The 12,066-nt window shown below is 42.1% G+C and overlaps 1 protein-coding gene across 1 annotated transcript in view; it reads left to right on the forward strand.

Moving 5' to 3' along the window:
• The window catches only part of Slc45a2 (solute carrier family 45 member 2), a 27,925-nt gene extending 16,822 nt beyond the window's left edge, over nucleotides 1-11,103 (forward strand). Inside the window, exons 4-7 of the mRNA XM_005356632.3 lie at nucleotides 5,606-5,749; nucleotides 6,760-6,883; nucleotides 8,967-9,178; nucleotides 10,403-11,103. Of these exons, the coding sequence (XP_005356689.1) occupies nucleotides 5,606-5,749; nucleotides 6,760-6,883; nucleotides 8,967-9,178; nucleotides 10,403-10,627 (705 nt within the window). The 3' untranslated portion in view covers nucleotides 10,628-11,103. The remainder of the gene's footprint in view (nucleotides 1-5,605; nucleotides 5,750-6,759; nucleotides 6,884-8,966; nucleotides 9,179-10,402) is intronic.
• The last annotated feature ends 963 nt before the right edge of the window (nucleotides 11,104-12,066 follow it).

The following is a 12,066-nucleotide window of genomic DNA, read 5'->3' on the forward strand; positions in this document are numbered from 1 at the left end:
ACTAGCTCTGTAGACCAGGCTGGTCTCGAACTCACAGAGATCCACCTGCCTCTGCCTCCCGATTGCTGGGATTAAAGGCGTGCGCCACCACCGCCCGGCTCTACAGCTGGATCTTAAAGACTCATTTTCTCACTGAGGTTTCCTCCTTTCGGATGACTCCAGCTTGTGTCAACTTGACACAAAAGTTGCCAACACACCTACTAACTTTGGGTCATGGTGTTTTATCACAACAATAGAAAGTAAACCAGGATACTATCTAGAACTAAAATCAATACACTAAAAACAATATACGGCAGCTACAAAGATACTTAAAAATATCTGTAATTAAAAACTATGAAACAATGGTGAAAAATATTGAAAACACAATTAATTGGAAATGAGGATAATTAACATTATTAAATATCCATATTACTCAAAGCAATCTAAATATTCAATATCCTCACTATCAGAATTCTAGTAACTTTTCTCACAGAAATAGAAAAAATATCTAGTACTATATAAAATAATGAAGACCACAGATATCCAAAGCTTGAACAAAAAGAACAAAGCTGGAGGAATTAAGTACTTTACTGTGAAGCTATATAATTAACAAAGCATGATAAGGCTTGAAAACCAATGCATAGATCAGTGGAACAAAGCAGACAACCAAGAATTAATCCTCATGTGTGATCTATGACAAAAACTAGCCAAGATAAACAATAGAAAAAAAAAGATGGTTTTCAATAAAAAGTGTTGGAAAATCTGTATATGCACACATGAAAGAATGAAGCAAGTTTATAATAACATCCTATGTTGAAAGCCAACGAGAATGGATCAAAGACTCAAACATAAGCCCCAAACTGTAAAACAATTAGAAGAAGATAGCAGGGAAAACTATGGGACCTTCATCTGGGAACAGAGACTCTTCATTAGTTAGCATCCCAAAGTACAAAATTAGGAGAGAAACATGGGCCTGCATGATGCTAAAAGATCTCTGCGCAGCAAAGGATACAGTCAACAGCATGAGCAGGCAAGGTGCCAGATGAGAAAAAAAAAATTGTAAACTATATACTCTGATAATCGGTTACCATCCCAAAAAAAACTCATCAAATGAGGGGCTCCATGGCTTTTGTTGCTGTTTTGGTTGGGGTTAGTGTGTGTGCAAGGTTTTTTTTTTTTTTATTTTGTTTTGCTTTGTTATTTTTTTATCCTATTGTTTGATATGTTGGTTTTGATTTTCACTTTTTGTTTTGTTTTGTTTTCATTATGAGAGAGAGAGAGAGAGAGAGAGAGAGAGAAGCAGAAACATGGAAAGGGGAGGAAGCAAGAGGGAGAGGGAAAACAAAAGATAAATGCAGTCAACGAGGCATGGTCACTTAATCCTCTCCAGTTATTCCATGGTGTATCCATATTTCCAATCATCGTGCAGCACACGTCAAACAATGTTTTTCAGTTGAATAACAAGAAGAAAAATGAGGCAAACAACAGCAGTGTGTTCACGTACAAGCTTCAGAATCTGAATGGCTTTTGTTGTTTGGCTTAAGAGACAAGCTAGACCAGGTGTGGTGACCCGTGTCTTTAACCCCAGCGCTCAGGAGGCAGAGGAAGCTGGATTGCTGTGAGATCAGATCTGCACAGTTCTATGTACCCGTTCCAGGCCAGGCAGGGCTTCTGTAAATAAGACCTGTTCCAAGACAAATAAAAAAAATACACCAAAGTGGGCAAAGCTAAAAAAAAAAAAAAAGTATTGTAAAAGAAACTAACCAAGAAGTAGCAGAGAAGGCATCTTGGGCTCCTAGCGAAGCCTTCCTTCTCCATGCATTTCCCTTCTGCATGCTCTTCTAGGGATGCTCCGGCTGTGTGTGTCAGGGCCTGGATCAAAGCCAAGGTCAAAGTTAGCGAGCTTTCTCACAGTCCTTGATTCCAAACCAAGGGTGGCTGCATAATTTAGAACTATAATTCTGAATAGAAAGAGTCCTGAGGGCTGGAGAGATGGCTCAGAGGTTAAGAGCATTGCCTGCTCTTCCAAACGTCATGAGTTCAAATTCCCAGCAACCACATGGTGGCTCACAACCATCTGTAATGAGGTCTGGTGCCCTCCTCTGGCCTGCACCACAGATAGAATATTGTATACATAATAAATAAATAATTTTTTTTTTAAAAAGAAAGAGTCCTGACCTGTTTTGGAGTTCAAACTAGATCCTATAAAAACCCATCTCCCATCCCTGCATGCCAAAACTGTTTATCTTCTCAACATTTGCATTTCCTCCATCAGGGAAGGCTTTGGTGTGTCTTCCTCCTGAGGAAGTTCACTTGCAAATCCACCACTCTCCAGTCACCAGCCGATGGATGGTGTAGAGTCTGCGCAATAAAACTGTTAAGATCCGCGAGAAGTTCCATAAAAGACTGCCAGTCACGTATACATTCAGCAAAAACATTTATTAATAATAATAATAAAAACCTGCCAGCATGTTGGGGTGGCAAACAGCGACAGCTGGAGAGGCTTGCAGGGCCCCTTTTAAGATGGGTTGGGGTTTCCAGAGAGGAGATATTCGTCTTGGGGTTGATCTGTGGGTGGCCTTGATGGTTAGGAACTTTGCAGCAGCAGGGAAGGGAAAGCTCCTTTTAGCTAGCAGGAGGCTATAGTTCTCTGCTGAGCTAGCAGAAGGCTATGGGTTGCCTGCTGATTGTTTGCCCCTGTGATGTGGTTTACCCAGAGAACTGCTTTCTCAGCTCCAGCTGGTTCCAGTAAACTGAAACTAAGGCTTGGTCTTGGAGGGCTACTAGCAGGGCCAGTCATGGCCCTTACCTGGCTCCCTGGCCCTCTCAAAGACAACTCCTAGGGCCTCCAAGCCATTGAAGGGCTTTTCTCAGGGAACCAATGGGTCAGAAGTAAGATGCCAGCTAGATTTTTTTTTATTCTGAGTTAAAAACTGAATATTTATATTTCCAGCTTTTACAGAAATTTACAGCTAAGCTCAATTTGAAGGCTCACATTTATTTTTGGAAGGAAGGAGAAATTAGGTGAACAATGGAGAAGGCTGAAAATTATGTGGAAAAAAGAAAGATCCATTAATATTTGGACTGAGGCAGAATGCTTGCATGCCAGACTGATTTTCCCAAGTGTGTGCTTTTTGGGTGAAAGGAGAAACAAAATGAAGAGAAAGTGCTTGGTTAAAAGCGTGAAGGTCAGCTGCCATTCCCTGGACAATAGCCACCTTTCCCTAGGAAGAAGAATAAGTAATTCTACATGTTTGTTACAGTAATCTTTTATTTTAGGTTCTATCTTCTTGTATGTAAGAGAGTGCTGTGTGTGTGTGTGTGTGTATGTATGTATGTATGTATAAGAAAATTAGCATAGTCCCCACCAGTGGGTTAAATACTACAAGATGAGTGGAGTTATCTGGGTGTGACGGTGCACGTCTATAATCCCAGCACTTAGGAGGGGAAGTTAAGACTGGCAGTTCAAGGTCATTCTCTCACCCTCAGGGACCTGGAAAATTCAAAGCCAGCCTGAGCTATGTGAGATCCTGTCTCAACATACAAAATGCAAACAAAGGTGATGAAACTGAAAGTATCAACCATATGATGAGCCTAGAATTGTTAAATCTAATATTTTCAACATAGAAATAGAAAGAGGTATCAGATAAGTTTAAGAGTTATGGCCGGGCGGTGGTAGCGCACGCCTTTAATCCCAGCACTTGGGAGGCTGAGGCAGGCGGATCTCTGTGAGTTCGAGGCCAGCCTGGTCTACAAGAGCTAGTTCCAGGACAGGCTCCAAAGCTACAGAGAAACCCTGTCTCGAAAAATCAAAAAAAAAAAAGAGTTATAAAACAGGGGGCTGAAGAGATGGCTCAGTGGTTAAGAGCACTGTCTACTCTTCCAGAGGACATGGGTTCAATTCCCAGCACCCACTTGGCAGCTCGCAACTCTCAGTAACTCCAGTTCTCGGGAATCAGACATCTTTGTATAGACATGCATACAGACTGAATACCAATATTTATGCACATAAAATAAAAAATAATAAATTATTTTTAAAAGAGTTCTAGAACAGAACAAGGCCAAGAAAGAAGTCTCATGTGCAGAAAATAACCAAGAATGTGACATTTAACATAACAGAGTGAATGGTTATCTTATCATAAATTGATCCTTTCCCCACATTTCCAGTTATGTAAAAAGACATATTCCATAATAAAGTACCATATGACAATAGACGATAAAAGGAGCTTTAGGACAATATGTTATTATACAGAAAACAGACAATCTCAGGAGACCTTTAATTCTACTAATTAGGTTTCAATTTCATTATGTCAAGACCCAGAATTTTAAAAAACTCAAGAAGAAAGAGCCACCAACCCACCTCACTTGACGTCCTCAGCGAGGCTGACTGCTTAATTCTTTCTTCTCTTATATGACAAGATGTTAGAGACTTTTTACATCATCAGTGGTGTCAATTCCAGCTCTCTCAAGCTTGTGGGAACCAAATAATAATAATAATAATTACAGCCCCTGCTGTTAATGCATAAACCTAAAGTGAGGAATCTGGGTCATGAGTACTCATGTTTTATATGTGTGTGTGTGTTTATACTGTTCCCATTTTAACGCACCGTAAAGCTCACTTGCACCTGCCCATCACTGGCAAGAGACAGAGAAGTGACCTGAGAGCGGGAACCTACCGAGCAAAGGGAACTGACTGGCTCTCTGTGAACTTCCTAGTTTACATCGCTGCAAATGTAGCAGCTTAGAACAGCATTCACCAACCATCTCTCAGTTTCGTAGGTCAGAAGTGTGGGTGGGCTCCTGTGAGTTTTCTGCTCAGTGTCCTACATCCCTGCAGTCACGATGTCAACAGTGTAGTGTTCTCATCTGGAGCTTCAGCTGCACAGAACCTGTCTTCGAGCTCATTCAGGTCATTGGCAGAGCCCTGTTCCTTTTGGGGTGAGAGTAAGGTCCCTATTTTCTTGTGGATCATTGGCCAGGAACTTCTCTAAGCTGTGAAGGGCTCCTCTCAAGCTCCTTTCCATGTGACCCTTTCTGTTTTCAACCCTCATGCTTGAAGTTGCTCAGAACTCCGCTTCTGTTCCCAGCTGGTACAAAAACAACCCTCTGTTTTCTAAGGACTTGTATGTTTGAGCTAGTATTAACCAGGTAACCGTCTGTTAATTCCCTCAGGGTCCACTAACTAGTAACGTTAAGCATATTTTCCAGATCCATTTTTTACATGTAAGAAAACATAATTGTGGCTACTATCTAGACAAGAGATCATGAACTTCACCTTGAATTAGCCTACCAGGTTCTAAGAGTAGTAATTATCTAAGGGACAGTTTAGGCCCATGGGCTTTGTCCTCTAGCAGGAATAACATTTAAAGACAGAGTGTCAGCTGTTACTTGCACTGACTGTAGCTCCATCCCTAAACTCTCCAGCCTTAGGTTTTAAACGTTATTTATGGACCTGTAACTGCTAAGCAGTCATTCATTTTTAACAGCACACTATCAATAAGTTTGTCCTGTGGAAACCTACATGTGATGTCAAGTGATAGACAAGTGACAGAGATGTCACATGGTTCTTGCTCTGACTCCTTCTGCTGCCTGGGCATCTACGCTGAAGACCCATGCTTTTTTCCAGAGTCAGAGGGCAATGTCGATGAAGTCACTTCTGAGGACGTTAGTGACCATGCCTTCCCATTATCGCTGCCTTTGCATCAGCCACCTCATTGGATGGACAGCCTTCCTGTCAAACATGCTCTTCTTCACAGATTTCATGGGACAGGTAAACTTGTGTCTTATGTTTACACACTCATTGGGAGCTTCTTCTGTCAGGCCTTTGGAATAGATACAGCCAAGGGTGCCTTCGAGGACTGATTTACAGATATATTCTAGAAGTAGGCTTCTACACCCTGTAAAACTAAATACTCTGAGATCTACCACTGTGTGGTCAAATATAACAACTAGACAAGAGTAAGTATGATCTTCAGAGCTCATGTCAAGCTTCATAAAAGAGATATATGGCATGATCCCGGCCTTGAGGGATGGCTCAAAGTTTCAGAGATAAAACGGGACAAGAAAGAATTCTAAGTGGGAATAGGAAAGGTGTGGGCAGATGGTGTGGGAGGTTCTTCTGTATATGTGTTGCTTTTATTGGTTAATGAATAAAGAATCTGGCTTGGCCTGTGATAGGGCAGACGAGAGCTAGGTGGGGAAAACTAAACTGAATGCTGGGAGAAAGAAGGCAGAGTCAAGAGATGCCATGTAGCCACCAGAGGGGAAAGACGCGAGCTGCTAGCTGGAAGCTTGCTGGTAGGCCATGAGCCTTGTGGTAAAATATAAAATAATAGAAATGGGTTAATTTAAGATATAAGAGTGATCTATAAATATGCATAAGCTAATAAGCCAAGCAGTGATTTAATTAGTACAGTTTCTGTGTGGTTATTTTGGGGCTGAGCAGCTGGGAACAAAGAAGTGGACTCCCTACTATAGGCAGAGGTGAGTAGGAAGTCTGTTAGCTGTACTAGAGAATGGGATTAAGTCAGGTGGGGCCAGGAGTTAGGATGAGAGGGAGGACCATTAAAGATCACCCCAAAGAAATGTTATTTATATTTGATGCATAACTATTTGTCATGAAGGCCCTTGAAGGAGGCATAGTAGATGAATACAGTGACCTGGTGGTGTCTGATTGGACTCTGCACCTGATGAAGGGCTCCTTTCTCCATGGGTTGAGGGGCACAAGAAGTGCTGCGCCATCCTGCGCTCCTTACTCAACTGCTGGCCCCTCTCTTTCAGATTGTGTACCATGGGGATCCCTACAGTCCCCACAACTCCACAGAGTTCCTCATCTATGAGAGAGGAGTTGAGATTGGATGCTGGGGCTTGTGCATCAACTCCCTGTTCTCTTCACTTTATTCCTGTAAGTTCTTTTCCTAAGAAAGCCTTCCACAGGCCGGCAGCAGGACCCAGATTTTACACTTCAGAATCTATTTTCTTCTCTTTATTAGACTCTTGATAATGTTTAGGAAATATGGAAAAGCTATTCCTGTAGAGAGGATCATGTGCAGTGTCAATTTCCATAGTCAGTCTAGGAGTCAATGCCCTTGAATTGTGCTTGTAATCAGTGGGTTTCTGGGGAATATTTTTTTTTTAGAAAACAAAAGGGGATTCTTTGAGTAAGATGGTGAGATACTGGACAGGTGAGATGTGAATTCCAGCAGCTCCATGTTCTGCTGGAGCAAGACCCCCTCGTGATTCCATAGATGTTTTGTGGATTTCATAGGTGATTTAGCAAATCTGTAGCACTCCAGCGTCTCCAGCTCCACAGAGTTCCACAGGTCAACCTGGATCCCTGGGTGGGGCGGTGACAGAGAACTGGGCTTGTTTTCATCTCCATCCACACAGCCAAGAGACAGCCTTCTAGCAGTCACTGCAAGAACTGAGCGCGGAGACATAGCTGCCTGCCCTATCCTATACTAGTGCCCATGACTAATGTTAAACTCAGTCATTTCTTCCCACTACAAAGACAGTACTGTTGAGGATGTGGCCCACCCTGGTATCATAGGCAGCAGAGGCAAGGGAATTTTGTCCCTGAGATGTATTGACTTCTTTTCATGCATCAAGCACTGTAAGCCAGACTTTCAACCTTTGAGCTGTCGTGATAGATATGTTCAAGTATTTCTTTATCTTTCTTTGCTTCTCTTTGACTTGCTGTACTCACCTAGACAAGAGCTATGCATTGCTGATATCTTCTGAGCACTGAGACACCTTAGACTACATTTTCTGCATAAATATAAACCATTAAACAAACAGGCTTGTCAGGGGTTATTCTGAAATTGACCTAGCTTTGCACTGCTTCCGTTCTCAAGCCTTAGCAACAGCGCTCCAGACATGGATTGCATCTGACAGGGGAAGCAATGTTGTCGGCTTGCCATTTCTGCAGCTTGTCTTTCATCCAGTGACCCAAGACAGTGTTTTGTTTTGTAATTGATTCAAATATGATACAGATTTGTTACCTGTCTGTGAAGCGTAAGTTCAATAATAATTCCAGTGGCTGAGCAACATTTTATTCTTAATAGGTGCATCTCAAGCATCTATTATTTATTCTCTGGCTAATGTGGACCAATAGACTAAAGTAGAAGAGGGAGAGCCCAGTCTCTGTATTTTTTATATTTGTATGTGCAAAGTGTATGCTAAGAGAAGGACCAAGTCCAAAGTTAGCTATCTTTGGCCCACCCTGCCGTTGGTCACATGAACTGAATATCTTCTATGTGTCCTATAGTGGACTGGGTGATTTTTCATATATTTCACCTCATTTGATTCCAACTAACATTTACTTCCATTGTTTTAGGTAAGAAAGATGAGATGAGGAGCAAATAAGAAACTTGTCTCCATCATGGGGGAACTGTAGGAACCCTTTCACAGCCTTTGTGTGATTGACAGGGTGGGAAAAATGTCTACAGAGAACCTCACAGCTTTCTTACATGTGCAGACTGCCTTCAGGTTGGGATTAAGAAACTAAGAATGATTTGAATGGTTCTGCAAAACCTGATTGTTTTCCCAACCTGACTTTGGGCGGTAGGGTCAGGATAGGCACACATGGTCCATTGGGTCCACTGGGACCAGAACCCTCTCATCAGAATGGACATAACTCTTCCTCTGTGACTTTCATCCTCTAGGTCCCATCACCAAAGTCTGCTTTTGTGCCTCTTCTTTTTCATATTCTTTTGATATTTGGCTGACTGCTAAAAAGTACCTGGTTCTCTTCTATGGACAATAAACCAGCAAGGCAATTTTATGCTGCCTTTTATGCAAAGGCTTTAAAATTGATCGCCAAACCCAGCTGTTTCTTGCACACAGATAAGGAAGTGTTTTGTTCCTGACTTATTATCAAAGGAAGCTGTCTAAAAAAAATGCATCTTCAAAAGAAAGGATTATCTGAAATTATTAGATATTGTGAGGCACCTGCCAGCTGTAATTTTTCCTATTTATTCTCTCAACAGACTTTCATAAAGCTTTGGTTTCCTACATCGGATTAAAGGGTCTTTATTTCATTGGATATTTGCTCTTTGGCCTGGGAACAGGATTCATAGGGCTCTTTCCGAATGTCTACTCTACCCTGGCCCTCTGTTCTATGTTTGGTGTGATGTCCAGCACATTGTACACTGTGCCCTTTAACCTCATTGCCGAGTACCACCTTGAGGAGGAAAAGGAGGTGGGTAGCAAAGGGAATTTACCTGAGGAATGGGGCAGGGGAGGGAAGAATTTGGAAGAAGACTGCATAAACTATTATCATCACATAGACATGACAACCAGCCTAGCTGAGTTCTTCCCTCCTCCTTGCTGTGAACCGTGGAGCACTTTTTGAGTTTTGGGACCATGATTGTGACTCCTAACTATCTGATTACCAAGGCTTATTTTGCTAACAAGTAAAGGGAATGATCGTTCAGACACCAGATACCCTTATCAGTCAAGAGAGATTAGTAACATTCACTACCTAAAGTGAGTGGGAAACTAAAGATGTATATATACGTGTGTGTGTGTGTGTGTGTGTGTGTGTGTGTGTACTGTGCTCAGCATAATACCTAGTTAATACCTCACAGAACTCCAAAAATGACAGCTAGAGTTATTGTCCTGGAGACAGTGACAGCAACATCTGCTCTAGGTGAATGCTAATAACAAAATAAGGTCCCAACTGCAACACAGCCTTGAGCAAGGCCTGCCATGTGTGTAAGAGACACCAAATGGCAATGTGAATGGACAGGGGCCAAATATCAAATATCTACCAAGTGTTAACATATTAACCAAATAACCATGCTAAGAAGTGGTTGAAACTTGTTTCTCCTATGTTTAAAAGTAATTTAGCATTCTTTTGAAACCACTTGCCTTTTTAACACCAAGGTAGACAAAAATATTTGAATGGACACTTCAGTTGAGTTTCTGCAACATTGTATTCATGTACTTCTTACAAAGAGAATCCTGACCACGTTCATGTTTGAGCCCTATGCTCATTAAAGTTGGAGGAAAAGGCTTCCTTGTAAATAAGGAAGACAGCAACAATGGAGTTCCCTGGAGTCCCTCAATCAGGAATTAGAAAACTATGGCCTGCTGGTCAAACACAGCCTACTGTTTGTTTTCAAATAGTTTATAAGATGATAATCCCTTTTAAGTTTTTAAAAGATTGAAATAAATTCAAAGAAGGATGCTGTTTTGTGATGTATAAAAATGGCATGGAATCTAATAAGGTTGCATTGGAATGTAGTTTGTTCTTACGTGAACTTGTTCTTGATTTGTGAGCTCACAGTCAGTTCCAACCAAGATCCCATGAAACACAAAGGTACTTACCATTGGAATTTTCCCAGGAAAAGTAAGTTGACCCTTGACCCCCCCTGTGACAGTGCCTTGTAGATCAACATCTGTCCCTGTGTTTCTCTTGCAGAAGCAGCAGGGAGCCCCAGGAGCCCCTGACAACAGTGGAAGAGGCAAAGGTGTGGACTGTGCTGCCCTCACCTCCATGGTGCAGCTGGCTCAGATCTTGGTTGGAGTTGGTCTGGGCTTCCTGGTCAACATGGCTGGGAGTGTCATTGTGGTGGTGATCACAGCCTCTGCAGTGGCACTGATAGGTTGTTGCTTTGTGGCTCTCTTTGTTAGATATGTAGATTAGGTTTAAAAAGAGACATGGCTCAATCCTCGGACAAACGAGGAGCTGAGGCTTGTGGCAAGAAACAGTATGTTCTTGGACCTTTCGTCTTGAGGAACTGTATATCCCATGCTGGAATCTCACTTTGCATACACACATGGGAAAGGTGAATGTGGTAGGATTGCCCGTCTCACTGCATCTTCCTTGCCACTTGCTTTTAGATGCAGGGATGGGGAAAGGCAGCTTCCATTTCTCAAGGTCATTTCCGGCCTGGATAACATCTGAGGAGCAAATCAATCCTACCTGTGGTATTAAAATCTGATTTTTAAAAAGCAGTCTGTTTATCACTGGAAATCACATACTTCAACAAATTCAGAAATACTTAAATATTGCTGATTGTTTTATGGTGTTGATTTATTCACATTTAATTTGCTCAAAATTAGTTCCGGTTAATGTATGACACTCTTATCAGATGTGCTTGGAGTGTTTCCTTCTGGAAGCTGTGCAACTTAAGAGTGTTCATCTGTTTCATTGATGCAGTAAACACATTTTTCTTGAGTCTTTTATTGTCATTTCATCCTCTGGAATTGACACTTTCAAGAAACAATTTCTGGGTTCCTCCTAAGATATTCTGTCCCACCCCAACTAAGCACCTTTTCTTTAGTTAAACCTCTCAGTGGGCTCCCATGTGGGGAATTTTTAGCAGCCTGAAGAGATTGCATTGATACCATACTGAGAGACCACATTATTTAATAGGAAAACTAATCATGAACTTTAGAGCCCGCCTAGTTTTGATCCTTTCTTTTGTACTCAGTGGCAACGTAGCTAATATCCCCAAACCACACATGCTCATGTATGCATTTGGTGTGATGAATTCCATTCTCAAAACCTTGTAACAATTGGCGCCTAACACTTGGGGAGTCCTTCCCATGGTTGCAAAGATTTAAACTTGGTTGATACAGCACTTTTGACCATGGGTACTTTGGCTGTTCTTCACTTTTAGATGAGGAAACAGAGGCAAAAAGCCATGAGTTAGCTCATCTGAAGCCCCTCAACTCACAAGTGGCAGAGCTGGGCTTTGGATCCAGGGCCTTGACTCACCTGCTTCCGGGGAAAAGCAAGCACAGGCAGACGGCTGGCATGTGATCAGTGCTCAATGAATGCCCTGGCCATTGCTGGCAAGCCCTCCTCACCACGCCCCTTCTTAGGTTTTCTGCGGCCCTTGTTAGGTATCATCTGTACAACTCCAAATGTACCTGGCCCGTGCGGAAATCATCTCATCTTCTTAGGGCACGTACATAAAGTCACCCCAACTGTCCTAGCTTTTATCCCAACCACCATGATCTATGCTGGAGAATTGAAAACTTGACAGACTAGACATGTGACCCTGGGAAGCAGCACCTCCTCTGAACTCTGTAGCGTGAGGCAGTGACGAGCAGCTTCTAAGAGGTCCTGTGTCCATT

Source organism: Microtus ochrogaster, chromosome 19 (assembly GCF_000317375.1).
Source record: "Microtus ochrogaster isolate Prairie Vole_2 chromosome 19, MicOch1.0, whole genome shotgun sequence".
Taxonomy (NCBI): Eukaryota; Metazoa; Chordata; class Mammalia; order Rodentia; family Cricetidae; genus Microtus; species Microtus ochrogaster.